Source organism: Alosa pseudoharengus, unplaced genomic scaffold (assembly GCF_046254945.1).
Source record: "Alosa pseudoharengus isolate Yale_2024_CS ecotype anadromous, Long Island Sound unplaced genomic scaffold, YU_APseudo_1.1 YU_APseudo_1.1_scf_15, whole genome shotgun sequence".
Taxonomy (NCBI): Eukaryota; Metazoa; Chordata; class Actinopteri; order Clupeiformes; family Clupeidae; genus Alosa; species Alosa pseudoharengus.
In genome coordinates, this window is record NW_027468620.1 from 27,600,891 (window position 1) to 27,628,756 (window position 27,866).

General features: G+C 45.2%; 1 protein-coding gene across 1 annotated transcript; it reads right to left on the reverse strand.

The window, feature by feature from the left end:
- Positions 1-1,361: 1,361 nt before the first annotated feature.
- On the reverse strand, positions 1,362-27,839 carry ttbk1b (tau tubulin kinase 1b). The gene is made up of 16 exons (XM_076285200.1): positions 27,732-27,839; positions 26,068-26,215; positions 24,537-24,610; positions 24,088-24,228; positions 23,080-23,184; positions 21,264-21,329; positions 21,062-21,154; positions 20,785-20,910; positions 19,023-19,177; positions 17,455-17,662; positions 16,994-17,166; positions 16,018-16,528; positions 7,530-8,211; positions 6,518-7,322; positions 5,582-5,994; positions 1,362-1,525 (listed from the first exon to the last, which is right to left on the reverse strand). Exons 1-16 carry the CDS (start codon positions 27,837-27,839, stop codon positions 1,362-1,364), a joined length of 3,972 nt encoding a protein of 1,323 aa, XP_076141315.1.
- Positions 27,840-27,866: the final 27 nt, after the last annotated feature.

Sequence of the window (27,866 nt, forward strand, 5' to 3'; positions counted from 1 at the left end):
TAAGAACACACTGATCAACGTTAAGAAAGGTTCAAATACAGGACATTCATGAGATTATATTAAAGACCCACTCCAGGCATTGATGAACCCCTAAAAAACTCATCTCATGAAAAAATCCCTTCATGGCAGTTAAATGGCTCGGATATATAATTCTACATATTTGTCTCATTTTGGAGTTTATTCGTTCCGTCTCTGACAACAGTCTCAATCCCAACTCGTCATACTGTATATGGATGCTTTGAGTATCCCATAAATTGCTGGGATTGGTTCCTTAGGCTCTTAACATAGGAAATCCAGTCTGTCAGCCTGCCTTTTTGAGGATGATGGCTCACTGCAGTTCCAAGGTGCAAATACTCAGTCATGGCCTTGACTGCTTATTTTACTCCTGATATGCCATGTATAACAAATAAACATGGACATGATAAAGTTAAAAACAGGGGTTAACCCCAAAAAATAAGAGGATTGACAGGTCTGGTGTGATTTTCCAGGGGCTGAGCTGATCAATACTGGGGCACATGCCTCAGTAAAGGGGTCTAGCATCAGCAACGGCCAGGGTGATAGCTGTGCAGGTGGTAGCCCTAACAATGGGTGAAGGTGCCTGGTCAAAACAACAATAAGAAGTGGGCAACACAGAACATGGCAAGTGCAAATCGAATCTATTGTAATGTAATCAAAAGAAAGGACAAAAACACAGCATGGAACACAAGGGAGTAAAAGGAAAAACTCCTGAAAAGAGAAAGATCCTGAGCAGGAATGTGGCAGTTTCCTCCATATAAGTTTCCTACATGGAAGTGCGAGCCACTTCAAAGATGTATAGCAGGGTGTAAGATTTACCTGGGTAATCTAGGCTCCATATTTTCTCTCATTAATTTTGAGAGGATTACTATGCATATTTGTTTCTGCAAAGCTAAGATTTCTCAAGAAGTTATGTGTCTGTTCAAACTAATGACTCATTTAAGCATACAAGCATGCATGAATAGGCAGGAATGGTAAGGACACTGTTGTATATTTTGGTGCCATATTTTGTCCATGGAGAAATACACTGTAATACCATATCAATCATATAAGTTCTTTGAAAGTGAGACAAATGCATTTTCTGTTGGTAGCCTACAACAATATATGACATGAAAAACTTGCGGGACACTAAGCAAAAAACAATTGATTAATTGAAATGTAGAGAATATGAGAATATAAAACAGTCACCTGTTGGCAGTATGCTGAAGCTTCCCACAGAGGATCTAAACTGACCACTGGCAGCCCTGGTCTCTCAGTTCTCAGACGTGTTTATGGAAGAAGAGGATCTTGTTAAGCTTGTGCACTGATGCAGGTGCAAATTTGTGGTCCAAGGGTCCAGTGACTTGTCAGAAGTAATCTCCTTGACCACCTACACCAAACAGCCCAGTGCTGTCCAGAGTCCCTCTTCTTCCTTCGTCCCTGCTGGAGGGGAGAACGCGGCACTCTGCAGAGAGTTGCGCTGCGGGATGACCAGCTGCTAGAGGTTTCCTGTAGTGAGAGTGGCCCTCTCCTAATGAGGGCAGGTGGGGGGCCAAAACATGGCACACTGGGTGGATGACTCAGACCACCCCCCCCCCTCCCCGCCCCTCTTCTCCTCCCCCTCCTCGGCCTTGGGAACCTCTGGTTCTCCCCCTTTGCCCACTTCAAACTGGACTACTGTGCCAGGGGTATGTGTTTGTGCATGTCAAGTTGGTCGGTCAAAATAAAAAAAAAGTTATAAGTCTGTGTGTGTACGTAAGTGTGTGTGTGTGTCTAAGAGAGCGAGAAAGAGAGAGAGAGAGAGAGAGAAAGAGTTATAGAGAGAGCTTGCACGTGCTTTCATTAACACTGGAGCCTATTGTGTTTGGTGATTGTGTTCTATGGATCAGGATCAAAGCGGCTTTGTTGCAGCGGAAGGACCCTGGAAATTTATGGACATTAAATCACTGAGAGTCCAGTCCAGCAAGACTTTTCAGTATTCTGCTCGCATGAAGGACAAACAAGTAAACTAGATACTGTACAGGCGAAACCTGAAATTACTTTCTCTGTAAACAGTGTCACGGTCCGGTTTTGCTTGTGCTGACCTCTGTAGTTGTACGGCCCTGTTTGAGCCCCCTAATCCCACTGTGTGCTCACTAACACCAAAAGTCCCTCTCAAATCAAATATGACATTCTTTATGTGGTTCCCAGCGAGAGCGTGTTGAGTGCAAATCAAAGGATTCGTACAGTGGTGTGTGTTGTTTTGATACATCTGCTCATATTACCCAACCCCGGAGCGCTGTGGCGCGTCACACAGGCCAAAGAGTCCTCAGCAGCTGGGGCCCTCCAGCAGAGCAGCCCTGTGACAGCCCTCCTGAAACCACGCCAGTCTCATCACAAAGTCCGTCTCCAAGTGTTCAACATTGAAAACATGATGTTCAGTGACGACAATCTTGCACCTCTTACACAGGCTTTTCTGCCGCACCCCCCCCCCCCACACACAAACTGTGTCCCTGGCCTCTGATATCCATCTGAATGACTTTCTGTGTCAAAGACAATAATCGTTAGGCTACTCATTATCCTCAGCAATAACAAACTAATCATTTACCGGACCCACCAAATTTTATTCAGAGCTCATCTTCTGTGGGACTTTAGTGAAAAAATAACAGGGTTATAACTTTGCTTCACCTTTGCACACAAGGAGCTGATTTTCATATATATTATGCAGGAACACTCTCACACAGCAGTAGCTTAAAAAACACTGAAGGATCAGTGAATCATCTGAAGACTGGTTTTAGTCATGATAATGGTAATGATGTTCAGAGCTAGCTACCCACTCATAATAGAGGTACAGGTTATTAAAGAGATCTGTAAAGTCTTTTAAGCTCTTTTAATTATATACAGCTTTTTTTATTTTCATAGGATAGTGGACGCAACTCAATGAGATGTAATAGAGCCTCACAAAATAACATCCTCATCTTTCTGAATGACAGTATTGAATCCCCGGAGTCCATTCCACAGATAAAGGCTTAATGACAGACAGACCCAATCATAAGTTGTATGAAGTATAAAGTGGGTTCTTATATTAGAGATTTTCTCAACAGAGACACTATCTGTGGAAGATTCAGAAGAAAACTCCCAAAGTCACCTCAAAGGAATCAATGGAGCTACTTTTATTGACTGGAACCTTTGATAAACCAGACAACTTGTCAGAAAGGTCATTAATAGAAGCAGATATTCAATGAATTAATTATGAAACACACATTCATGCAATGTCCCTCCTGTGTCAACGAGTCCCGTAGAGGAGAGAACACACGTTCATTACACTGAAGACAAAGGCGGAGTAATGGGCAACTCTGCTCACCTGACACACCCTCTCTCTGTCCCCCACGCTAGACTCTGGGCCCCAGGATCCAAAACCAGGGAGACGGAGCTATCGACTCTGATTGGCACCCTCCACCACTACCCCAGCCTGGTTGATGAATGTCACCCTTCTTCTATCCATCAATAATAAGGTATGGATCACAGAGAAATTGTGGAATTAAACATTCACAGGACATTTCAATACACATACTGTACCTCTCTCTTCCTTTCACTTGTCACCCTGTTGTTGTTTATCTTTATTGATTTATCATTACATGTCAAGTACACATCAATACATATCGAGCTTGCTTAAAGAACTTCAATATTTCATTTTTCACTGACATAATGCTGCTGCTGTTCTTCACCTCCGTACATGGTTGAGATGTGCACATCTCAACTGATAACTAATATTACTGCGTAGCTGTTGAGACTTGGGCTTGGTGAGGGTTTGTTGGGGGCAGTATTGAGCTATTCCATTCAAGTTATTCACTTAGCTCAAGTGTAAAGTGTTTGCTCTAGACCATATTACCCATTTTAAGGTTACTTCAGTATTCTGTAGTCCATCACCCCATTTGGTGTTTTATTAGATTAGACTCATAAACCAATCGGGAAGAAGGCTTTTTTGTTTTCATATTTTGAACCTCTCACACACACATCCACTCTAACACACGAAACTGGCTTTTGACTGTTCTGTTGAAACAGCTTGTCTGTCTGTTTCTTACGCTTGTGAGATGAGCAGAGGGCAGGCAGAGTGTTGTGGGCCGTTGTGGCGTTTTTTGCGCTTGCCAGTTGAAACACAAAATAAAGCTTAATGTCCCACTTTTGCACCTCACAGAGTCGTGCGATTTGGTTGTCATTGCAATCACAGCTTGCTGTGTGATTAACCAAAGCATTTCAAAGACTTGGAAAAAATAAATACATAAACAAAACCTATGTAACTTACGTCTTTTTTTTACTTTTTTGTCCCCCTCAGTTTAGATTGCTGAATAAAAAAATTAATACAATTTTTGTTTCAAGAAATTACTCTACAGATGTATAGTAAATGATTATCAAACAACACCAAAAGCAAAGGTATCCAAAGGCATGCCTGCTCTCTGAGGAGTGCTGGTTGGCTGCTGTTCAATTGATGGACCCATAGGAGGAAATGGCATAATGGTGTGACACGAGTGTAGCCTTGATAAAGGACTGGCATCACAATGAGCAGTTTGGTTTTCCCACCTCATATTCTTGGACAGACTATGCAGTGTGCACTGTTTGTATGTGCTATAGTACAGGACGTTTCAGTATCCTTTTGGTATGCTTGATATGATTAACTGACATGGTGGAAGTGTCCTGACCTTCTTGCTTTGTGTACCAGTACCAAGTACCAAGCACCTTTAAACATAGACAGCAAGGTTTCTAGACGGTTTGCATCCATTTCATACCAGATCGATATTTGGCAGGTTTATCATCCTTATGGCTATTTGCAGAGAATTCCTCAAAATTTGGAATAGCTTGTTATGTTCATTTGAATTTGAAAGCTGTATGATCTGTCGAGAAATGTTTTCAAGTAATATTTGTCAAACCTAACATTATGATTTCTTCTCTATTTAAATGAGAAATCTCAGAGAGATATGAGAGCTATAGGACTTGCTTTTTGAATTGCTGGAAAAGATTATAAGGAAAAACCATAAGCCAATTCTTCAGGAGACGAAAAATAACAATCAGATCAAGCTCAGAGAACAGGAAAGTGCTTTGATTTTTCAGATAAATTATTAATCATAATCCTGACCTGGCATATAGGATGTGCTGATCATATGAAGGACTTCTGTTTGACGACAATGACTCATCTCTACTGGAAGCATTCGTGACAGTGGAGTTTCAATACAAAGCATTATTTCATTAAGGCAAGTGAGGCGTGTTGAACTGAACACACTCCAACACACTCCCATCAGTTTCTCTCACACACAAGCACATTCACTCAGGCAAACACTCCCCAAGGTAACAACTGTATGTTATGTGTGCGTGCATGGCAAATATTCTCCACATCTGGATTGACAAAGCAGCTGCAGCAGTTGCTGTGGCGATAGACGAGACCGCCACTCTGACTCCCATCATTTTGGTCGGTCAGGTCAGTTGAGATCTGTCTTCGCAGAGGATATATGGTGGTAGTGACCGCCTATGCCTGGGCCTTTGCCCAATTGTTGTTGTGGTAATGCAGATGTGGTGTGGGTAACGTATGGCTAGGTGTGAGGCTATTATCTACCGGAAGGTTTCCCCTCGGACGTCTCTCGCTTCCCTTTAGCGGGCGTGGCCACACAGGCGAGTGGCCTGGTCCTCTTGGAGACGGGCTCCTGGGTTCTGGTTTTGGGCGGGGGCGTGGAGGCGGGGCGGGCGGGCGCTGCAGGCTGCCTCCTCCTCTCGCCGGCGGCCGGCGGGCGTCTGTGGTGCTGAGGGGAGGGGCTGTCGGTGCGGGAGGTGGAGTAACTACGCGGGGAGGTGCTCATGCTGCGCGCGGCCGACGGGGAGCCCGGGGCCCGGGGGGTTCCGCGAGGGCCACTGCGGTTCCCGCGGAGCAGGGTGGGGCCTGCCGTAGAGAGTGGACGGCTCTGTGGAGCCGCAGAGGGGCAGGGCTGGGACCTGGGCGACGAGGAGCCCATGCTGGATGCCTTCCGAAGCCTGTTGCAGAGAAGAGAACAAAATATACCCTTACCACACGTCCGTTATTTACCATCGTGAATGTGCTATTTCAACAATCATTTACATTATATTTGCATTCAGCTTCATCCAGTGCAACTGGCAATTTAGGTATAATTTAAAGCTAACTGTACTGATCTGGAGGTATTGTGCATCATTTGCTAAGCACGAATGACATGGCACCCTGACAACAGTGAATGCTGACAGTCATGAGCCAGAGATGGTCATGTCCCCATGATGGTCATTACGGCCTATTACATTACATTACATTTAGCAGACCAAAGTGACTTACATATGTCAGCTATATTACAAGGGATCACATTGTCCCCGGAGCAATTTGGGGTTAAGTGTCTTGCTCAAGGGCACAGTGGTGGAAGCCGGGAATTGAACCGACAACTTTCAGGCTACTGCAGCTAGCCCAGCTCCTTAACCACTACACTACCACCGCCCTATACTGTACATATGTAGGTTTAGAATGGACGATGCCCAGGTGTGGTGCACTTACCTGCGCAGAGAGGAGGTTGCTTTTGTTGTCTGGGGGTGTAGGGGTGCAGCGGGAGTGGTCACTGGGGCCGACGGGGGTTTCCTGACCGGCGTCACCAGCCTGGGGATCCTGCTCCTCTTCTGGCCCTCCGCCGCCCGTGGCCTGCCCCTCTCCCTCACGGACTCGTCCGACTGGTGATCGTCCTCGGAGGCCGTGGTGGACAGGCTCGGGGAGGAGGGCACACCGGGCGGTCTGTGGCGGCTCTGTCGGCGCTCCAGGACCAGCCGAGCCAGGTGGGGGCGTCTGGTCTTCAGGTGGTGCGGGGAGCCGGGGCCCCTCGGGATCGACCGGTCCGAGCCGCTCTCCTCCTCTGACACGGGCACCGGAATCCGACTCCGGCGCTGACGGCTGGTTGGAGCGTTGGTCTCAAGCTCCTCCCCTTTTGTCTCAGCACCAATCACAGGTGGTGTTTCACCCTCCAGGCCCGCCTCTTCCTTCATCTCCTCCCCTGTCTCTGCATCAGCAGCGAGGACTTCACACACCTTTTCCTGATCAGCATCCTCTTCCTGCTGAACACACGGCGCTGCCTCTAAATCAGTTTCCCCACCGGCTTCTAGAATGTTCTGCACAACGGCTTCTTTTGCATTTCGAATGGAAGCTTCTGATTGGACAGCTGCCTCAGGCATGTGCTCATGTTCTGCCTCCTGCGAAGCAGAGATGCTCTCTCTGCATTCTTCCTTGCTCTCAGCACTTTTGTCGCTCTCGCTCTCTCTCTCCTTCTCGCTCTTTTTCACTCCTTTCTCCGACGCTTCCTCCTCTAGGATCACTGCATCACACGGAATGTCTTCATGTTTTTCTGTGTCATCAACTCTGTCTTCCTCTTCCTCACTCTGTGGGCTTTCTTCATCTCTATCCTCCTCCTCTAATTTCTCCTCTTCCTCAGTCTCGCTCTTGATGTTTTCTTCTTTCTCCTCCTCCTCCTCCTCCTCCTCTTCCTCTCTATCCTTCTCTTCCTCTTGCAAGACTTCTTCACTTTTGCTCTCCTCCTCCTCGCCTTCGCTCTCACCCTTCATCTCCTCTCTCCCCTCCTCATCCTCGTCCTCCTCTTCTTTGGCGCTCTCTGATTGGCTGGGCTCCGGCGCTGCCTCCTCGTGGGAGCCGGGGTGCTGCTGTCTGGCCGTCATGACGTTCAGGTGCGACGTCTCGGCGATGTGGACGAAGGTGCGCTCCACCTTGGTGAACGGCGGCGAGGACGTGCCTCCCGAGCTGGACACCATGCTGACGGTCGGCATGGCGATGATGGGCCGGGGATCGGACCTGATGATGGTGAACGGCAGCGTTCCGGGCTCGGCCTCGTCCGGCTGTGGTGGCGGCCGCTCACTCTGTGGCGTCAGCGCGGTGAACGTGCCCTGCCCGTCGCCGGGGGAGACCAGGCCGTTGCCGGGGGAGGCCAGGCCGTTGGCCGGCGAGGCCAGCACCAGGGTGCGTGAGGCGTCCTCCTGGTCGTGCTCCTTGTTGTGCGCGGGGGCCATCAGGGTGGACGCTGCGTTCTCCGGGCTCCCCTCGCTGCTCTTGGGACTGCCCTCGCTGCCAGAGCCCGGGCCCTCTCGGCCCTCCTCCCGAGGCACGTCGAACATCAGCACCCCTGACAGGAAGTCCACTCGCTTCAGCCTCGTCTGGGGGAGCGGGACCTCAGGATGTGCCTCTTGGATGTCCTACAAAAGAAAATCAGCAATATGCTTGGTTTCAGTGATGCCATTACAAAGTACACTGACAAGCACATCTAGGGTTAGTAATTATAGTAACTGATAAAGCCATTTAATAGTAGAACAACATCATTTAACAGTGGATTAAAGCAGTATATTCAGTGGGAAATATTGTATGTGCATAGAAAAAACAGACACATTTAGTTAGTTTTGAATTCAGTAGCTCTACATGTACATGGCTGATAAAGTGATTGCAAGAATTGTTAACTGACATACACTACATATCGCCATCACATTACTAGATTCAGCACTGAGAAAGAGTAAACAGACTGCATGAGTTCTTCCCCAATTCCTTTAATATTTTGGTTGTATACAAGCTTTGCAGGATTGTCTTGAGTAACTGACATACATTTTTTTAAAAGGCACAAAAGACCATGGTACAGTGTTATATTATCTTGCGTCCCTATTGTTTTCTTTTTGTAGTTAAATCACCAAGCCCGTTGTGATTTCAAGTGTAGGCTCAAAATACAGTGCTTAGCCCAAGGCATGTACAGCAGCGAAGCACAAGGAAGCAGAACACAGAGCATGCTGACGGTTACACCACTCACATGTTAAATCCAGCAGCGTGTTCAATAACACATTAGTCTTTTTAAAAAAAAAAAAAAGCATAAAAAGCTCAAAACACATGCTTCTCTAGATATGATACAAGTGGAACTGTACAGTGTTATTGCAATACAAAACAATGCTCTGTTTGTCTTTATAAAGTTCTAAAGTCTTTTCCTATACAGGATTGCTGACTTTTGTTAATGAGGCTTTTCCAAGAGAGATGTTATCAAGCTAACAGTACACTACATACACAGCAAATTTCCCTTTTTTTCTTTTTATGTCATCACACGCACAGTGTCTCCCTAGTCACATTGGTAGGGTGTGTGTGTGTGAGAGAGAGAGAGAGAGTGAGAAAGAAAAATGACAAAATGGCTTACAAAACATTACATGGAGTGAAACCAGTGTGAACAATTATTTACACATACTGGATCTAACGGAACACTGCCCAGTGCCCTCAAACTGTCAATTATGTTTATCTAACTACCTGCATCCCAAAGAATCCAAATTACTTTTTTGACAACATATATGGGTAAACACTCTAGAAGAGTTTTGTTACTATATCTTCAGTGACATACTGCTGATTTTACATGTAATACTTTTTTTTACTCCATAAACCTGACTTTCAATTAACTTTGAATTTGGATTTCCACGTCTGGTCTATATTTACTAAACATACTGTACAGCCATCGTACATTTTTTTCCCTCTACAGCATCTTAAACACCACTAAGTTTCTCTACCATATTATTACCCATCTCAATACTGCAACAACGCTTTACACCAGACCAATGTTACCAAGACTACATGTCTGTACTATCACGCAAGACATGACGCATATTAGGCCACAAACACTTTAGAAAATACTAAATACTGCAGAGTCAAAGCGCTGGTGGCCAGTGTACAGTACTGATGTGTACATTTGCAAATGAGCTAGTTTTACCGCATCATTTACCATCACTGACCTCATTACCTGTATAGTAAGTATAGCCTACAGTGAGAAAATGATCACGCAACTCAGCACAGCATAACAACTCTCTCAGGACCTCATCAGTAGAATAATTCTGTCAGTTGTGGACACTGGGAGCAGTCATCAACTGATTGTGAGCGTAAAAGGAACGGGTAGAGGAATGTGAACACATATCAATGTTTTGTTTGTAGTAGGAGACGATCAAAACGGACAGAAACACGACTTTGAATATAGCGACAAATATCTTAATTTGTGTAGACTGCTAGCACAATCAAATGATATTTCCATGTTAAAAAGGCACAGTGCAGTGCAAATGATCTGACGTGAGTTGAGATTCATTTTAAGCTTTAGCCACATATGCCACTGGGGCCCACAAAGAAAAGAAGAAGTTATATTAGAGGCTGATCACTGTAACACATGAGAAGAAACACACAACACACTTCGACAAACTTTTATCAGACATGCATCTACTTTCATACTGCAGCCTGTCTTGTCTTACATGAAAGACCCATTCTTAATCCAGAGACGTCATCTATGAATTGTGATAAAGTGGGGTTATATACAGTACAACTCCTGACCAAAACCTCAACAATGTAGTTTAGTCATTTTGTTTTTGATTTTTTTAAAAAAGGGACAGAATGCGTTGCTACATGTAGTGCATGAGGGTAACTGTATGTCTCTGAGTGTTTGAAAATGCATGTAAACCATGTTTGCTGTGCTTAGCATTAAGACACCAAAAGCAGCAAGCTAAGAGCATTCTATCAGGCGAAGGATGTTTAAGTGAATGAGTGCACTGAGCAGTAAGAGCTAAAGCAAAACATGACCGGTGCAGCTGCGGCCGCCCCTCCAGCAATCATTGATAGCATCTTCTCTGTGTAGCAAAACAATTGTAAATTTCTGATATAAAAGAAATATACACTTTTTTACAATTTTGTGATGAAAAAAAAAAAAAAAAAAATGAACCTCTAAGTAAGGGAACTATCTGAACTAGCACTGCGCCACTAAAGCTGAAATGCTGCACTAATCCATTAAGAGGACACCTTTAAACCTCAACGAGCACAAAATTGCATTACCATCTAGACTCACTCACTCTATATAAGTGATTTCTGTGCCAGGCTCAATTTAATAGGTAGCGCACTCTAGCAGGTTTTCTGGTATGTCAACGGTGCTGTTGCACTGCTCCATACGTTTATAAGTAGAGAGAGAACCCTGTTCATCCAGCCTAGCACACAAAGCCAGAGCATCATTGCATTCCAGAATGCCACATGGACATGATAGTGAACCATAAAAATAGAGGTGACTGAATGATACTGCACAGGGGTGCTGTCCATGTTGTACAGTAGTCATAGCAGCAATGGGGTTCTATACAATGACCACAGCAATGGTCCACAGTAATGGGTTTTGCATACCACTCTTCTTTGGTGGGGAAATTATAAACGTTATGAATTTGTCACTACTAATGATAAATAAAACTAAAAGACAAGTGGATTAGATAGACATACAAAGACAACACTTGAGACTTGTCTGTATCATTTTTTTTGTCTCCCTGTTTGGTGACTCAGGAACTAGACAGAGTTGGATCATCTATTCTTACTCTGCGCTACTGCCTTTGGGCCTCCATAGTGTTGCTGCCAAATGTCTGATCCAGTTAATCTGTCATCGGAAAAGCACACAGATGCATATCCAGCACAGCCACAAAGAACAACACTGAACATACACATTGACATGATGGGAGCACAATGACCTCCCAAACACCAAACTATTGCCAAACTCTCTATTGCCATTCAGTCTAACTGGACTTTCACTTAGTTATCTAACGGTGCGAGTGACAAAGCAGCATCTTGAACATAGTTCAGCCTCTCAGCTGAGGCTTTCATACAGAGGACACCAGCAGAGCTCTATGTCCGTTTGGCTGGTAAAAGTACAGGTTGTATCTCCCCATGGCTCAGACGCAGATGAGTACAGTACTCAACACAGAGTGAAACAGGAACTGCACCTTTGTAGCTGCAACCTGTTAGTGCACTATACTGTCTCCTAAGAGTATTTCAGGTGGCCTTGCCCAGCCCACCACATGATCTCTTATCTATACTTTTAACACAATTCACAACACCATCCACATCAATTACTTAATTAGCACTATCTCCCATTTCGCTGTATTGTGCCTTCTGATCTTTACACATACTACTCTTCAGTTCCTTTAGAAAGAAAGTGCTATTAATAAGCAGTTTGATTTTCTCTTGCAACTAAATTAGCTAAATAAAATGCTAATAGTTTTTTAAATGAGAAACTCAATCAGCATTTACTGTATAAAGCATTATGGGAAGCCCGAATCTACCCCAAGGGCAATTTCTTTGTGTAAGCATGTGAGCTGTTAATGCTAACACTGATTTTCCAAAGACACTAGCTCCCGACACGGTTCAGGCAGTCCGACTGAATGAAAAGCAAGTGTGCGCTTCAGTATTGCTACGCTACTCTGTTGATGTTGCCCAGCGTGGCTCATCCATCTGTGTGCTGTCAGCCTCGCTTATTGTTCTCATCCATTTCCTAGCCGCCGGCCGCGCGCTAAACTGGTCGTGGAGTGGGCGTCGGGATGCGCTGGGGGTCATGCTGACGTCTGAGTGCCTATAGGGAAAGTGCTTAGTGTGCAGCCTCTGCCCTTCTCATGTCCTTCCCAAATAGTGTGCGTGCGCACACACACAAACACATACACAAACACACATATATACACACACACACACACACACACACACACAGACACACACAGACACACACACGCAGACACACACGCACACATACACTAGCACACACACACACACACACACGCAAACACACACGTCAGCACAGGACGCACAGGTTCTCTCAGATATAGACACATATAGACACACCATAGCCACCACCACAGACATAAAACAAACACACTCCCACTCACACAGAAACAGAATTGTGTGCATCACCATGTTTTGTGATGGCACAAATCCATGATCTGTCTTCCCTCATGTTCATCATTAAATATTGCAACCATAAAGAAACCACACACACAAAAAAAGACAAAGAAACAAACAAACAAGTCAGTGCTTTCCCATAGCCATCAGTCCTACAGCCCAACTGGTCCATCTTGCTCTGTTCATCCGCTAGGATCTCCATTTCATGGGTATGACCAGACTGTACTGTAAGTGCACTGACCAGCCCTCAGCCGGACGCTGTCTGCCACACTCCCGGGCCATGCGCTGAGAGTGAAGCAGGGGAAGACGGTGGAGGGCTCAGAGCCGGACACGGCTCCCTCAGCCCATTCAAGTGACCAGGAGTGCAGATGCTCCCCGCCTCAAGAGGAACATGTGCACATGCACGCCTACAACAGCTCGGACAAAGCTCCGTCCCCATGGCCGCTTTGCCTCGTCCAAATAGGAGATTATTTGGCTGTTCCTGTTGTAGGGTTTAGTGTGTCTTGAGGATTGAAGTGACCGCTCAAGGGACACAACTCATGATGTGGTGATGGAAACAGTGATGATGGCTATGAGGAGGATGTGAATGCATAGGTGGCTGTGTTTCCATGGTAAGAGGGTGTTCTGCGATTTCGTCCTGTTCCCTATTACTACTGAGCATGTGCAGGTCCGCAGCTGTCCATTACAAGAGCTTTAAAAACAGTAAAATATCTTTTTTTTTTTGCATAAAAAGAAATGTGTATACAGTAAAATCTCTGGCATTTTCTCCCTCGTCCTATGGCCCTTGGCAGCCATTTTGAGAGCTCAGTGGCCACAGGTATCAAGTGACCTTTTTCTGTCTCTCTCGTCCAGAGTGTAACCAGACCCGCACATTCATTCAGGAATGAACACACACATCCACACACACTCACACACACACACGGCTCCTGGCCTACGGTTATTGCACAAGCAGATGGATGAAGGTTTTCCATTTCTCCTTTCTTGTCAGTTTATAACAAAGAAGGATTGCTCTCCTGAAGTGATAAGAGTGTGTGGAGAGTGCACATGTGTGTGTGAAACATTTACAGTACAGGACTCCGTGTGTGTGTGTGTGTGTGTGTGTGTGTGTGTGTGTGTGTGTGTATGTGTGTGTGTATGAGTTTGAGTGCGTGTACGTGAGTGTGAGTGCACATCACGTTTTGTTCATGAGTTTGGCCAGCATCTGCTGGAGGTGGAGGCGCGACAGGTTGAGCACAGAGTGGCGGGCCCGTGGGTTGCCTGGCAACAGGGGCATGTGTCGGCGGTGGGCGTGCCGGTGGGCGGGGCTGCTCTCGGCCGAGCGGCTGCGCTGAATGGCCGGGCTGCCCAGGGCGGGGTCGTGGGGGAAGGGCTCCGCTTCCATGGAATTGGAGGAGAACACATACGACGCCAATCTTCTCAAATGGGCGGGCCTCGGGAAAGAGTGTTGGGGGTGTGGCCTGTCCTCCTCCAACTGAAAGAGACCAATAAGAGTGGAGGAAAAAAGGAATCAAGCTGGGAAGACTACGGCGTGTTGTGTGTGTGTGTGTGTGTGTGTGTGTGTGTGGTGTATGAGTTGTGTGTTCTCAACTGTGTGGTTGTTTGTGCATTCTTATCTAATGTATGTCCCTGTTATGGTGAGTCCATAGAAGGAAAACAGAACATAAAAAATGCGCACACACACACACACACACACACACACAAACACACACAGGCACGCCGAAATAAAGGACTTCAGTTTTACTGTACTCTCAATGGAATTTGATCATTACATTACATCGGTTAACTGTCCGACACTTTGGAATGATGGTCTAGGGAGAATTTTTTGTGATGGGTTTTCTTGAAAATGCTGTCACCAAAGGGAACATATACAGTATTGCACAAATACAGGAATAACTACTGTTTCTTTGAGCTCTACTTTCAAATGAAAACTGCATTGCCTTCAAAATGTCAAAATCTTGAATTTCTACAAATGTAGGCCTACTCTGATGTAAAAGTATGGTACTCATTTTTCATGGAAGAGACAAACAGTACAGTGCATACATTCATATTTGATATACATGCACTGTACTGTAATATACATCAAGTACCAATGCATTCAAAATGGTGGGAGCATCCTTATCCCCATGCAATATGCAACATCTTCCAAAACAACCAAATAAAGACTAGCTCACGGCAGTCTCAGACAGGGAAGCTGTCTGCCTCAAAGGTGTCCCTGAAGAAAACTGTGAAACTGCTGTGTTCTGAAAGCCTATCACACAGGAAAAGTGTACCCTGGACTATGAGGCAATGATATGCGCCTAATGAAGCATGTTCTCTGTCTCAACCAAACAAATATAAACAATAAACATACACCCACTCACACACAGTAAATGATACAGACAGTAGGTTAATATCTACTGTGTTTGCCTACACATTCTGCTACAGTTCCTCACACAGATCCTCTCAATCCACTGAGACCTACTGCACCCGCAGTACAAACCAGAAGAACAACCATAATTTGCCTCATAAAGATGACCCAATTTTCACCGAACCACAATTTATTCGCTCTCACCTACATGACCATGTTTACACTGTTCACTGACTGTATCCCATAATGTACAGCAGGGAAGACAATGTTTAGACAATCAATGTATGTAAATCACATTCTGTAGATCAGATTGTCACACAGAAATGGTGTCATTGCGCTTCATGTGGCCCAACACAACAACTTACCATACGAGAACCCTGACGCACATGGCACAAAAATATAACCGCAGAAAATAAAAGGCCAAAACAAAAATTTATGCTGAAAGATCACCATAAATTTGCATGAAGAGTCTTGGTGAAATGACATGTAAAAACAGCCGTTCAAAGCAGCTTTTTTTACACCAGGCGGTGAATGGAGGAATAAAACAACACGGTAAAAGATGAGAAATGGGAGCTTTTGAAACCCCCATGGCTGAGTGTTCAAAGAGCCTGTAGCCTGTCCGTCAGCAGAGCGAGCCTCCAGCAGCCTGCCTTGATCAATTCACCTCCCGCTCATGTGGCTCATGTGCGCTTTCATGACGGACAAGTGAATGAATCAAGAAGAGTGCTGCGACACCGCAGAGGGCCAGTAGACACACACACACACTCACACACACACACACACACACGCACACCCATACACACATACACACACACGCACACATATACACACATGCAAAGATATGCACCATTTCTTTGCTCAGACACACGCACATTCTTACTCTCTCATACAAGCATACGCCAACAATACACACGCGCACACACACACACACACACACACACAGAGTCGCTCTTACCTGTCTGTGAGGACCAAACGGTTCGGATTCTCTCCTCCGGGGGCACGTGTGAGGCAGTGAGTGACAGGGCGAGTGGGCGGGGCTGGGCCCCGCGCCCTCCCCGTTGTTGAGAGCCATCATGCAGCGCGTCCGCTCGGCCGAGTGGGTCTTGGGCCGCACCACACCGTCGTGGCACCTCCGCCCTCGGCCCTCGTGGTCCTCCAGCGGACGCAGCTCCTCGGGCTCCTCGTCCGTGGTGCCCGAGGTGGTGGGCTCGGCACCCGGCAGGAAGTCGCGCAGCTCCATCTCCTTGTCGATGATGACCCACTCGCGGCTGTCAAAGTCCTCCTCCTCGGCCAGCGGCACCGAGTGGATGAAGGCATTGCTGTGGGCCTCCTGGTCGGCGTCCACCGAGGCGTCTTGCCGCCCACTGGCCTGCCGCTCGCCCTGCCCCGCGTCCAGCGAGAGCATCTGGGCTGGCTGCGAGGAGTAGACCAGCCGGGACGGGGAGCACAGGATGTCCATGCGAGACCTGCGGACCACCACGGTACACAGACAACACAGGTCAGTGTACAGCGTCTGTCAATCTGAAAGTCACGCTCAATCTGAAAGTCAAGCTCAATCTGAAAGTCACGCTCTGCCTCCTCATTTGCTTTCTAGCTATGAATGGAACTGAAACATATAATGGCGAACCACACTTTTAAAACAAATGTGTTGTCCCTATCTGGACACAGAGGTGTGTTAAAAAACAATGCAAGTTGTGTTGTTTTCAACACATATTGTGTAACAAATAAAAAAAAGGAAACAACACAAACTATGTTGTCCTTAGTTGTGTTGTTTTCAACACATTCGTTTTAACAGTGGAGGAGAAAATGCCCCTGTTTCTCAATAGATTTATTTATTTTCATTTTATTGTTTCTATTTTAAGTTCATCTACACAGTCTCCTGATAATCAATCTACTCCAACGCACAGAATCAACACACAAAACTTCCTCACCGTCTGTCATAGGCATCTGCTCGGCCATCTGCACCAGAGAGTCGGTCAGACTCGGGGCTGTTGACACGGCGGAACCTGAGGGCACGCGCCTGTCCGCTGGGAGATTCCAGAGCTTTCGCCTCGGCAGAGTCCGTCCCTCCTGCTTGACCCTCCTCCTCCAAAGCCACCTGTGTCTGTCAGCAGCAAACCAAAAACCATCCGTTAAATAGGATTTTCTCTTTCATTTGAATTTGTATTTTCTTTCATTTTCACTGTGAGATCAGATGGGTGTTGTTGAGGTTAACTGAGAGCATTTTCTTTGAAGCTTAATGGAGAGTCATTTTTAGAAGCTTGTATTGCTACTGTATGAAGCTCATTAGGATGTTTCTGCTAGCCTGCACTGGCGATAGCACCAAAGATCCTTGATTACTAGCATAAAGCTCCGCTTTAACCCTCTCTGGTAGCATTGGATAAGTGAGAACCTTGCTGATGCTGATCCTGAGTTTGTTGCGGTTGAAGTCCGTGTCGTCCCAGGCCTCTCCCTCGGGTGGGGGATGGGCGGCGTCGCTGGGCCTGCTGGGCACTGGGGCGGGTGGGGCGTTCTCCTGGTCACTTAGGTGCTCATCCTGTAGGACATCGTCCGTGTTCTCTCGCGGCTGCTCCCCAGGAACCGGCGTTATGTTGACCACTCTGGGAAACCAGGAGGAGGTGTCATACGGCCGTCGTTAGATTAGAGTGCAGAGTCAAAGCCAGAGCCAAAGTCACACAGAAACACGAAATCAAGACAGAAAACAAGGCTAGGATTTGTAAACATGTCATGTACATAAATGCGACTGCTACCATTTGATATCACTTTCTGGCAGGACATAGTATCTATTTTGCTCATGATCAATCTTTTTAAGTGAGATATTTTTTTCAGTTCAGTTCTGCTCTGATTCAGATATTCTTGGATTGTGTGTGAGAAGTCTAAGTTGTTCATGATGTAAGTGAATACAGTCCTCTCCAGAAAGCATCTAAAAGGCTTTATGTAAATTGACTGGTCAAATCCATTGATCAAGTCATTGATCACATTTTTACTATATTTATGTTTCACACAGGTTCCACATCAGTCTAATCAACCAGAACCATGCAGTCACTGCCAGCAATAAATCATGGTCTACATGTAAGCCTACAGTATGTCAAACAGAAATGTAAAGGTGTCGCATAAAAGTATATTATTAAATGAAAAACACATCTATAGTCTCCAAATGACAGGTTAACACCACGGTCTTCTCTTCTAAAGGAAAAGCAGTCTAGACACAGGATGAGGGAATAAGACGACGTGTGAATTTAAATGCCAATGCCCTGCTCTGGATCTTGGCTCTAACCCAAATGGGACTGGGTAATGCTTTCAAATGAATGCAGAAATTCCTAAGGATACGTAAACAAAGTCATCTATTGTAGAAGGAAAAAAAAGAAAAAGAAAAGTCAGCACTGCTCATGTTTGTTTGTGTGAATGCTTCCAAATAAGAAGAAGAGGATTTTGGACACGCAAGCAGAGTAGCACTTCAGGGACGGGGTGGGTGCAGTGGACGAGATGAAAGGCAGCCGTTCTGGACCACTGCCAACTCTGAGGGAGCCAGTGCACAGTCCCAGGCTCGCCGCCCTGTGCCGGGCATCAGAATGACTAAAAGTGCGCTGGGCTCCAGGAGGAAGGGGGTCCCGTGGGCAGGCGCTCTGCTGCATTGTGCTCTGCAGCCAGTCAGGGCCGCCTGAGGTGCAGTCAGGGAGATCACAGACACACATCAGACGGTGAGGCAACGCAGAAGGCGTCAGAGCCGCCTCCCCAAGGACACACACCCATATAAGTGTGTGTGTGTGTGTGTGTGTGTGTGTGTGTGTGTGTGTGTGTGTGTGTGTGTGTGTGGGGCCATAAGCTTCAATAGAAGTGGATGAGGAGAAGGGAAAGAGACAGAGACAGAGATAATTGGCAAGCCAGAATTGCAGAGTGGGTTATTTAGTGTGTGTCAGTGTGTGTGTGTGTGTGTGTGTGTGTGTGTGTGTGTCTTACCCTGCCACTGCAGCAGTCGGTCTGGTGTTTTGTTGGGGTGGGGCAGGCGTGCTGGTTGACAGCATAGGCTCTGTCCCTGCTTTCTCCCAATCATACGACTCGTTCTCAGTAATGGTCCTGTCCTTCATGCTCATGTCAAACACTGACATCAGCAACTAGAGAGAGAGAGGGAGGAAAGGAGGGAGAGAGGGAGGGGGGAGGGAGGGAGGGAGAGGGAGGGATAGGGAGAGTGAAAGAGGGAGAGAGACAGGGAGGGAGGGGAGGGGAGGGGTGAAGAGAGTCAGAGGTGGCTAGAAATTAGACAGAGGATTTGAATGCACTACTGACACTCAATTATGCCTGTTAATTTGACCATTTAATTAAATGATTTTAATGAGACAATATTTTACCCCTTATCTAATCGCATCAATTAATAGGCAGATAAAAATGTGTGGCTAGTCATTAGAGGCAGATGCCTTTGACACATAAATGATCAGTTACAGTAGTTATTAAGCAGTTAGCTGGTCTCTTTATCGCCCCATAAAACATCATGCCTCTATAGATATCACTAACATGGAGAAGAGAGCCAATTACTACTGAATGATTGAGCTAACGTAATATATACACTTTGTAAATACAATACAGTATATCTACATTAGTGTACACTATCACCATGTGAGAGACTACAGCTGACGGCATTAATGTATATCCTATGTGTTGTTTTAAATTCAACTTTATAATTTACATTTTAATTATTTCAGCTTTTTTGTTTTCACTTTTATAAATAATATATAGGAACGTGACATATTACCAACCATCACGTATGTCCAACCTCTTACGTGTATGTGTCACTTAATATTCATTTCTATACAAACCAAGACGGCGGATTCCTAAAGAAACGCAAGCACCCACACCATACGTTTATCTAGTCAAGTCAAGTCAAGTCATATTTATTTATATAGCACACTTAAACACAATGTTATTGACCCAAGGTGCTCAGAAATAAAATAAACAGTAATAAAAACAAAATATAAAGACATAAATGACAAAAAATAAAAAGAAATAAATGAAAATACAAACTAATAATAATAATAATAAAAATAATAAACAGATTATGATTGTAGATAAAAATAAACATATGGTTACTGAAACTACTACTACTATAGGCCTAGAGAAAGATGTACAGTAAAGTTAGATGCCAGTTAATTATAATATAAATAATATCTAAATTAGCTATGTACCAAAAATTACATTTTATCGTGACTCGAACAGCTGTAAACAGTGTTGTAAGGCTGCGTGAATGGCTGACGAGAATTCTCGGGCTAACCGTTGATGTGCTGTGAGAAAGGTTGGGAATAAGCACCCACCAGCCCAGCACTAAACTCCGAGCGTGGTAAACAAAATCGGATATTTCAGGCAGTAAAAGCCCCGGTAAGAACCAAACTAGATTTTGTTCAAATCTACACACCTATGGCTACTGAAAAATGTAAGGTTAATTTAGCAAATGTTATTTTGAAGTATTAAAAAACATTGTTGTTTTAGAATTTTCGAACGAAATGGTTGGTAATTAGCAGGTTTATGATAATGGTGTTTGAAATTTCCCAGTAAGACCGAACAATTTTACACTGACATGAATCATTTGATAATATTTAATATTTATATATCATTTGCTGGGTAAAGACAAATTCATATATAATAAATACATAAATGCAGCACAACACACATACAAGTTTATTTCAAATGGAAGAAGCTGTTAAAGGGAGTTAGAGGGAGATCCTAGTACCTGGTAATCTGGTTTGGTATAGTAGTCTAGCCCCAACACGTGGTCCAAGAAGATGTAGAACTCCGACGGCATATGCTTGAGCAGCATCTTGTGCTCGTAGCGTTCCTTAATCTGACCCACCTGCTCCTGTTCATCACAACATCAAATCTGAGATTAGCAATACAACAGAAAGAAATCTGACACATGACAAACAGTAAATTAAATGGTGTGATAGGTTTAATTCAGGGTGACACACACTTGATTACACAGTTGCCTCCTAACTAGCGGGGTGAATTACCTTATCCTTAATTTTTCGCCATGGTAACTGACCAACAGTGAACTCCACCAGCATATAAAACAGGGACCACAAATCGTCATGCCGACCCATCTCCTGTTAAACAAGGAGCAGAATCAGTTTCTAATCACTCACATGAAGCACAGATAATGTATTCATGTGGATATAGGAAATGTTGACATTGCATGAAAAACACAGCACATACTTTGTTTTTATGAGCATTGACAGACGCATATCTGACTGTCCCCCGGAATCCTGCCACCGTTCTTGGCTGAAAATGACATATTTAGCAACATTTCAGTCTCCTTGTGAATTAAAATGAATTCAGATCTCACACATTTAATACTTTTAATAATATGTATGTGTGTGTGTGTGTTATCATGTGTTGTGTGAAGAGAGGCACGCCATATACCCTCAAGCACTGAGAACAGTGTTTGTGCAGCACGCGGTGTGCAGCACGCGGTGTACACTGGCTGGCCCAGGGGAACAGGCTTCTCTCTCCACTTGCATCTGCAATCAGTGCCTCAGCTTAGCTACTTCTCCACCTCTCCTCTCCAGCTCTCATCCCTCTCTCCTCTCCAGCTCTCATCCCTCTCTCCTCTCCAGCTCTCATCCCTCTCTCCTCTCCAGCTCTCATCCCTCTCTCCTCTCTCTTCTTTCTTCTCTCCTTTTCAGCTCTTGATCTCCTCTACTCTCTCTTTCTCTCTTTCTCTCTTCTCCTCTCAATTCTCTCCCTCCCCTCCCCTCCTCTCCTCTCTAATCCCCTGATCCCTTTCCTGAGTGGAAGAGTGTCACCCTCCTTCTGTTTGTCCCCATGTCACCTCTGGTGGCACCTGTGTGGATGTTGTTTGTCCCCATGTCACCTCTGGTGGCACATGTGTGGATGTTCTAACAAATGGTCAAGCGGGAGAGAGCACAGAGAGGCCCTTACTAGAGGAGATGAAGGACAGGAGTAATGAGGCAGAGGGAAAAGAGGAGAGAAACTGAGAAAAAGGGTGCAGAAAAGAAGGAAGGATGGATGGAGGGAGGGAGGTATTGGTGTGTGCTGTGGACTGGGCGTCCAGAGAGGAGAATGTGAGGTGCTCTGCAGTCCAGTAGAGGACAGAGAGGTGCTGAGAGAGACCACTCACAATGCAACTCTGTCGCTATGGCAAGGGGAACAAGCACTTGAGAATAAAAGCATGCGCTTCCAACAAAAAGGACCAAAGGAACTGCGAAATGAACAAAAACAAACATGACAAAGCATTTAAATCATAACACATTCTCAGACACAAATAATGAAACATAACAAGTTTTACTGAATCCAAATTAAACAAAACAGAACATACATCACAAATACCACAATGACAAAACCAAAGATATTAAATGACACCATGTTTACTTGATACAATCCAACAGCAGTAGGGTAAGGACATGGCTGTGAGATTTCTAATGGTGCTGGTTAACACAGCCCAAGGTCTTCTGCTGTTCATTGCAGTGCCGAGCATGCAGGCCATGACACCACATCTCCCCTGGGACTCTGATGCACTACATACCTCATACATTATTTACTGGGAGTGAGAGACTTTTACCCACTTCCAGCTTAAACAACACGCTCTTATTATATACTGGTACATCAGTTAAGATACGGAGACTAACTCAGGAAATATTATTTTAAGAATTATGGTATTACTAGTCCAATCTAGGAGGAGTGGGTATGTGTATGTGTGGAGATTTCTGCAAGCCGAGTTTAATTAATGGCTGAGTTTCTGCAGCAGTACAGGTGCTTAATCAACGTGACCCATCTGAGTAAGCAGAAAGATTAGACTTGCCATATATTCCACTCTTCCCTTCTGTGCTCCATTACTCTCCCTTTATCAACATGAAAGAGACACATTCAATCTCTTTTAAGGGCTCTGGGTGTCGGCTGCGTGTGTGTGTGTGTGTGTGTGTGTGTGTGTGTCGGGGGGCAGCAGAGCTAAGATGGAGGCCGGGTGGTGACGATGCTGACGGCGGTCCCGCTGCAGGGAGCTGGTACTCACCGGCCGCACCTCTCCGCTGGTGTTGGTGTACTGCCTCGCCAGTCCAAAGTCTAGCATGTAACATTTCCTATATGTCGATGGCAGCCGGCCCATGGCAAAGTTGGACTAAAGGCAGCAAAGCAGGAAGAGGGAGAGGAAGGGAGGGAGGGAGGGAGAGAGAGAGAGAGAGAGAGAGAGAGAGAGCATAAATCAGTCTTCCAGGATTTGTAGCAATGTCAAAGCTGCACACACACACACACACATACACACATCTACACAAAAGTCTGTCTGCTACCCACGAGCAAATTCAATGACATTGATTAACTGAACAAATTGGAGGAAGAAGGATCGATCTAACATTTAAACAATTGAATTTCGCCGTAGCCAAATTAGCCTCCAGTATTGTGAATAGTAAATGAGCAGAGGGGGTCAGGTGAGATGGGAGCTGGTGAGATGGGAGCTGGTGAGATAGGAGGAGGTGAGATGGGAGCTGGTGAGATAGGAGGAGGTGAGATGGGAGCTGGTGAGATAGGAGGAGGTGAGATGGGAGTAGGTGAGATAGGAGGAGGTGAGATGGGAGCTAGTGAGATAGGAGGAGGTGAGATAGGAGGAGGTGAGATAGGAGGAGGTGAGATGGGAGCTGGTGAGATAGGAGGAGGTGAGATAGGAGGAGGTGAGACGGGAGCTGGTGAGATAGGAGGAGGTGAGATAGGAGGAGGTGAGATGGGAGCTGGTGAGATAGGAGGAGGTGAGATAGGAGGAGGTGAGATGGGAGCTGGTGAGATGGGAGCTGGTGAGATAGGAGGAGGTGAGATAGGAGGAGGTGAGATGGGAGCTGGTGAGATAGGAGGAGGTGAGATGGGAGATAGGAGGAGGTGAGATGGGAGCTGGTGAGATAGGAGGAGGTGAGATGGGAGCTGGTGAGATAGGAGGAGGTGAGATAGGAGGAGGTGAGATGGGAGCTGGTGAGATAGGAGGAGGTGAGACGGGAGCTGGTGAGATAGGAGCTGGTAAGGGCAGGTGGCGTACAGGCTTTATGTCCCTGTGCAGGAAGCCCACTGAGTGAATGGCCTCTATGGACTCCAGGATCTGTTTGCCCAGGCGGAGCGTGGTGCTCATGGAGAAGGTCCCCCGAGGCTGGCTGCGCCTCAGATCAGCTAAGTTCCTCCCCTACAGAGGAGAGCGGGGGGGGGGGGGAGAGAGCGAGAGAGAGAGAGAGAGAGAGAGAGCGCGAGAGAGAGAGAATCAATCTTTTATCCTCGCCGCTCTTGTTTGCCCTCATCTATTGTGTGATGCAACACAACTGAACTGACTGGTAACTGTAAAAGGATTATTTGGGGATTATGAGATTTACAGAATCGATAAACTTATTAATGTTATTATGCACTCCAACACTGACTACATTGACTACAGACAGTTTGATCATTTCATTACAATTCTCAGTTGACATGATGTGGTCACTGCACTGGTCACTGTACCTGCAGCTGCATAACTACGTAGTTGAACTTCTCGTTTCGTCCACATCCGATAAATTTGCAGACATGGTTTTTCCCTGAAAATAGTGTAAACATAACATAAAGGTGATGAAAGAGACATGCAATACAATTAGAAGTGGAATGGTACTGTTTTGAGTGCTTATTCCGTTACGCTTTAATGAGAACAGTGGCTAGAGGACATCAGGAGGCATTTCACAGTGTCCTAAAAGAAGGGCAAACACACACACACACATTTTCTTTCTGTCTCCCTGATCCTCGCTCTCTTGCTATCTCTTTCACGCCTATTACCCTTGGAAACCTCCCTGTACTATTGGAAGCTCCCAGCAGCACTGCAAAGCCACAGCTGGAAAAAAACGGATCTGACAACCAAAGAAAACCCCTGCACTTTGAGTGTGTGTGTGTGTGTGTGTGTGCGTGTGTGAGAGAGAGAGAGAGAGAGAAAGAGAGGGAGAGGGTGTGTATGTGTCCGCTGATGCGCTCATGTGCATGTGCAATGTTAAAGGCACAGCTCTGAAGTGGTTATGATTACTGTGTTTGTGTTTGTACCTTCCTGTGATAAGCTAAAAGCCTATTAGCCGAATCAGACGCTCTGCCTGGGCTCTGGCTCACTGCTCCAGTAGAGCTAATAGGAGTCATCCAGTGAAAAACAGTGAAAGTGTACGTTTATGAAAAACAGTCCACAATTGGATTTATAGTTCAGTCTTTATCACAGGAAATATTTGTACCTGAACTATTTAACGTTCCAGCTTCTAGATAAATAGTTATATACCAAGCGACAGAATCAAACTGAATTTGTCAGGTTTTGCATCATCATTGCAACAGAAATAGCAATCCACACAATTCTCCACACAATATAATAGCAACAATGAAAAGGTGCAACATTCTCTGCTATATAATTTAGAACAATCTCCACTCCCTCATGCAGACAGAGACACTGAGTACAGATTTAAAGTCTTTACATGTTACAGTTTCTCCACAGCTTTCGGGTTAGTTGAACATGCTATACATTTACAGCTTCAGATGTCTGATTGACTGAGCCAGGGGCCCACTTCCGATGGATTATGTGTGACACACTTCATGATTTCTGTGCACACCACGGAAGCAACTCTACAAGCAGATGCAGGTTAAGATTACTTCCTCTACTACTCAGTCAGTTAGTTTGGTTAGCTTGCCTCAAGAAACAGATGGACAGATGGGCAGAGACTCTCACACATAATTCCCAATGATATGTACAGGGAGCCACAGGTGAGTAAGAAACTGTGTTTAATGGTACAAGAGATAGGGATAGGGCCTATATGGGTGTAAGCAGAACTAAGCCACACTAAAATACACTTAGCTACAACATTTAAGAAATGGACTTCTTCAAATGGAGAAATGGACAATACTTCAAATGTGACAAATGGACTCCTGATCAGTGACACATAAATGTGTGCTTCCATTTGCTTGTGAGCATTTACTGCAAGAAAACCAGAGACTTGCTGCCTGAGGCAAGCATGAGAGCACACTTGCTTACCCTGGAGTTTCTTCAGAACAGCCACCTCCATCTTGAGCACTTGTTTGGGTTGCTGGGCCGACTCCACCTTCAGTGCCACATTTTCCCTGGTCAGCAAGTCCAGTGCTTCATAGATTTCCCCAAAACCACCTCCCCCTATCTTCTTGAGCTGACAGACAGACAGACAGACAGACAGACAGACAGACAGACAGACAGACAGAGAGAACAAGGTTATGGGAAATGGAGAGTGAGAGTGAGAGAGAGTTAAAACACAATGGACAAACTGTCTGTTAAGTTGTCATTATATAATACTGTATGTCTTAGCTGCTCAGTTTATGCAACTACAAGCCTTATTAAAACCTCTTGTGAACGACTCTCAGGCAGGCATGGAGTGGTTTACTCACACCTGTTTTTAATCCGTAAATCAAGTTTGTGTTTTAAAGTCATATGATACTTTCTTGTCCAAAGATTGGCTTATGGTTTGACATAAAGTAAATATAGCCTATATCTTCTATCTTCTACTACAGCATTACGAAGTCAGACTGGTGGAGACAGACATCCAGGGCCCTGGACAAAAAGGCCACTTTACTAAAGTACCGGTAGCTTTGTGTGTTTACGGATATGCCTATGGTACAGTCCATATATAGTATAATTTAGCTGTTACATAGGCTCATTGGCTTGTGTCACTAGGTTTAATTAACACAGACCACTGTGAACAGAAGACTACCTGATGTCTATGTGTCTATGTGCATGTCTCACTGCTCATAGTCAGATGACATTGCTAAAAAAACACCTGTTTCTTGGTTAACTAACAGCCAAACTGTAATATCCACATATTCCCTATAGTGGCATCACAACAGACAGTCTGTCTATCACTTGCTGATCACACATATCATGGCATTTATCACTAATGAAACACCAGCATACATTTCCAATGGCTTTCAAATCTTCAAAATTCCTTACCATCATCTTTCAGATTTTAAATGTGTATTGCAGATTTATCCAATAGCAGAAAAACACAGCATGTGTTACAAAGTAAACACATCTATTACAATCCCCAATGCATACTAATAGATTTTTCAGGGGAAAATGTGTCATAGTTGGAACTGTTTTGAGACAGTGATACATAAATTAATGGTATTGGGAAGCTGTGGGGTCACTGAAGTCAAAATCTCAACACTGTATGTGTCTAATATAATGATTAGGAGAGGTTCATCATGGAATATTAACTACTAAGTAGTCTAGTTAACTTGACAATAACAGCAGCCTGATAGAATAAAGGCTGCCCTTAACTGACCTCCCTAAGCCTGTGTGTGTAAAGAGTATCAACATTACGATTGGTATTCATATAAGATCACCCAAAAGGGCACACTCTCAAATACACTGCACAATACAGATAAACGCATGTGAGCATGTGGGTCAGAAAACAGGGGCCATATTGTGTCGCCATGTCTCCTCCTCTCACACCTGGTATCCTGAGAGCAAAGGGCCGAGACTTCAAAGGGCCTCACAAACACCTGACCATGTGAGTGTGTGCAAAGTACGTGCCTTTGTGTACTAAACAAATTTACTATAACAAATGTGTGAACACAGTTGATCTTTTTAGACACACATCACACAGAAACATACACACACACACACACACACACACACGAACACACACACATAGGCGTGTGGTCACTCACCACTTTCCAGCGCTCCTTCACCATGCAGTTTGGTGGCAGGATGTCCACCTGCTCCCCCACCCCGTTCATGTTGACGTCGCCCTGGACAGCAGGCCCTACACACTGCATTGGCCGGCTAGAGATGGGCACTGCTGC

What these genes read in the sequence shown, in the direction of transcription:
- ttbk1b (XM_076285200.1), bottom strand. Translation starts at nt 27,839, where the DNA reads ATGCAGTGTGTAGGGCCTGCTGTCCAGGGCGACGTCAACATGAACGGG. An exon ending in TCAATGCTCATAAAAACAAA is followed by an intron (nt 21,155 to 21,263) that starts GTATGTGCTGTG and finishes CTTGTTTAACAG; the next exon opens with GAGATGGGTCGGCATGACGA. An exon ending in ATACCAAACCAGATTACCAG is followed by an intron (nt 19,178 to 20,784) that starts GTACTAGGATCT and finishes CTCTCTCTCTAG; the next exon opens with TTGCTGATGTCAGTGTTTGA.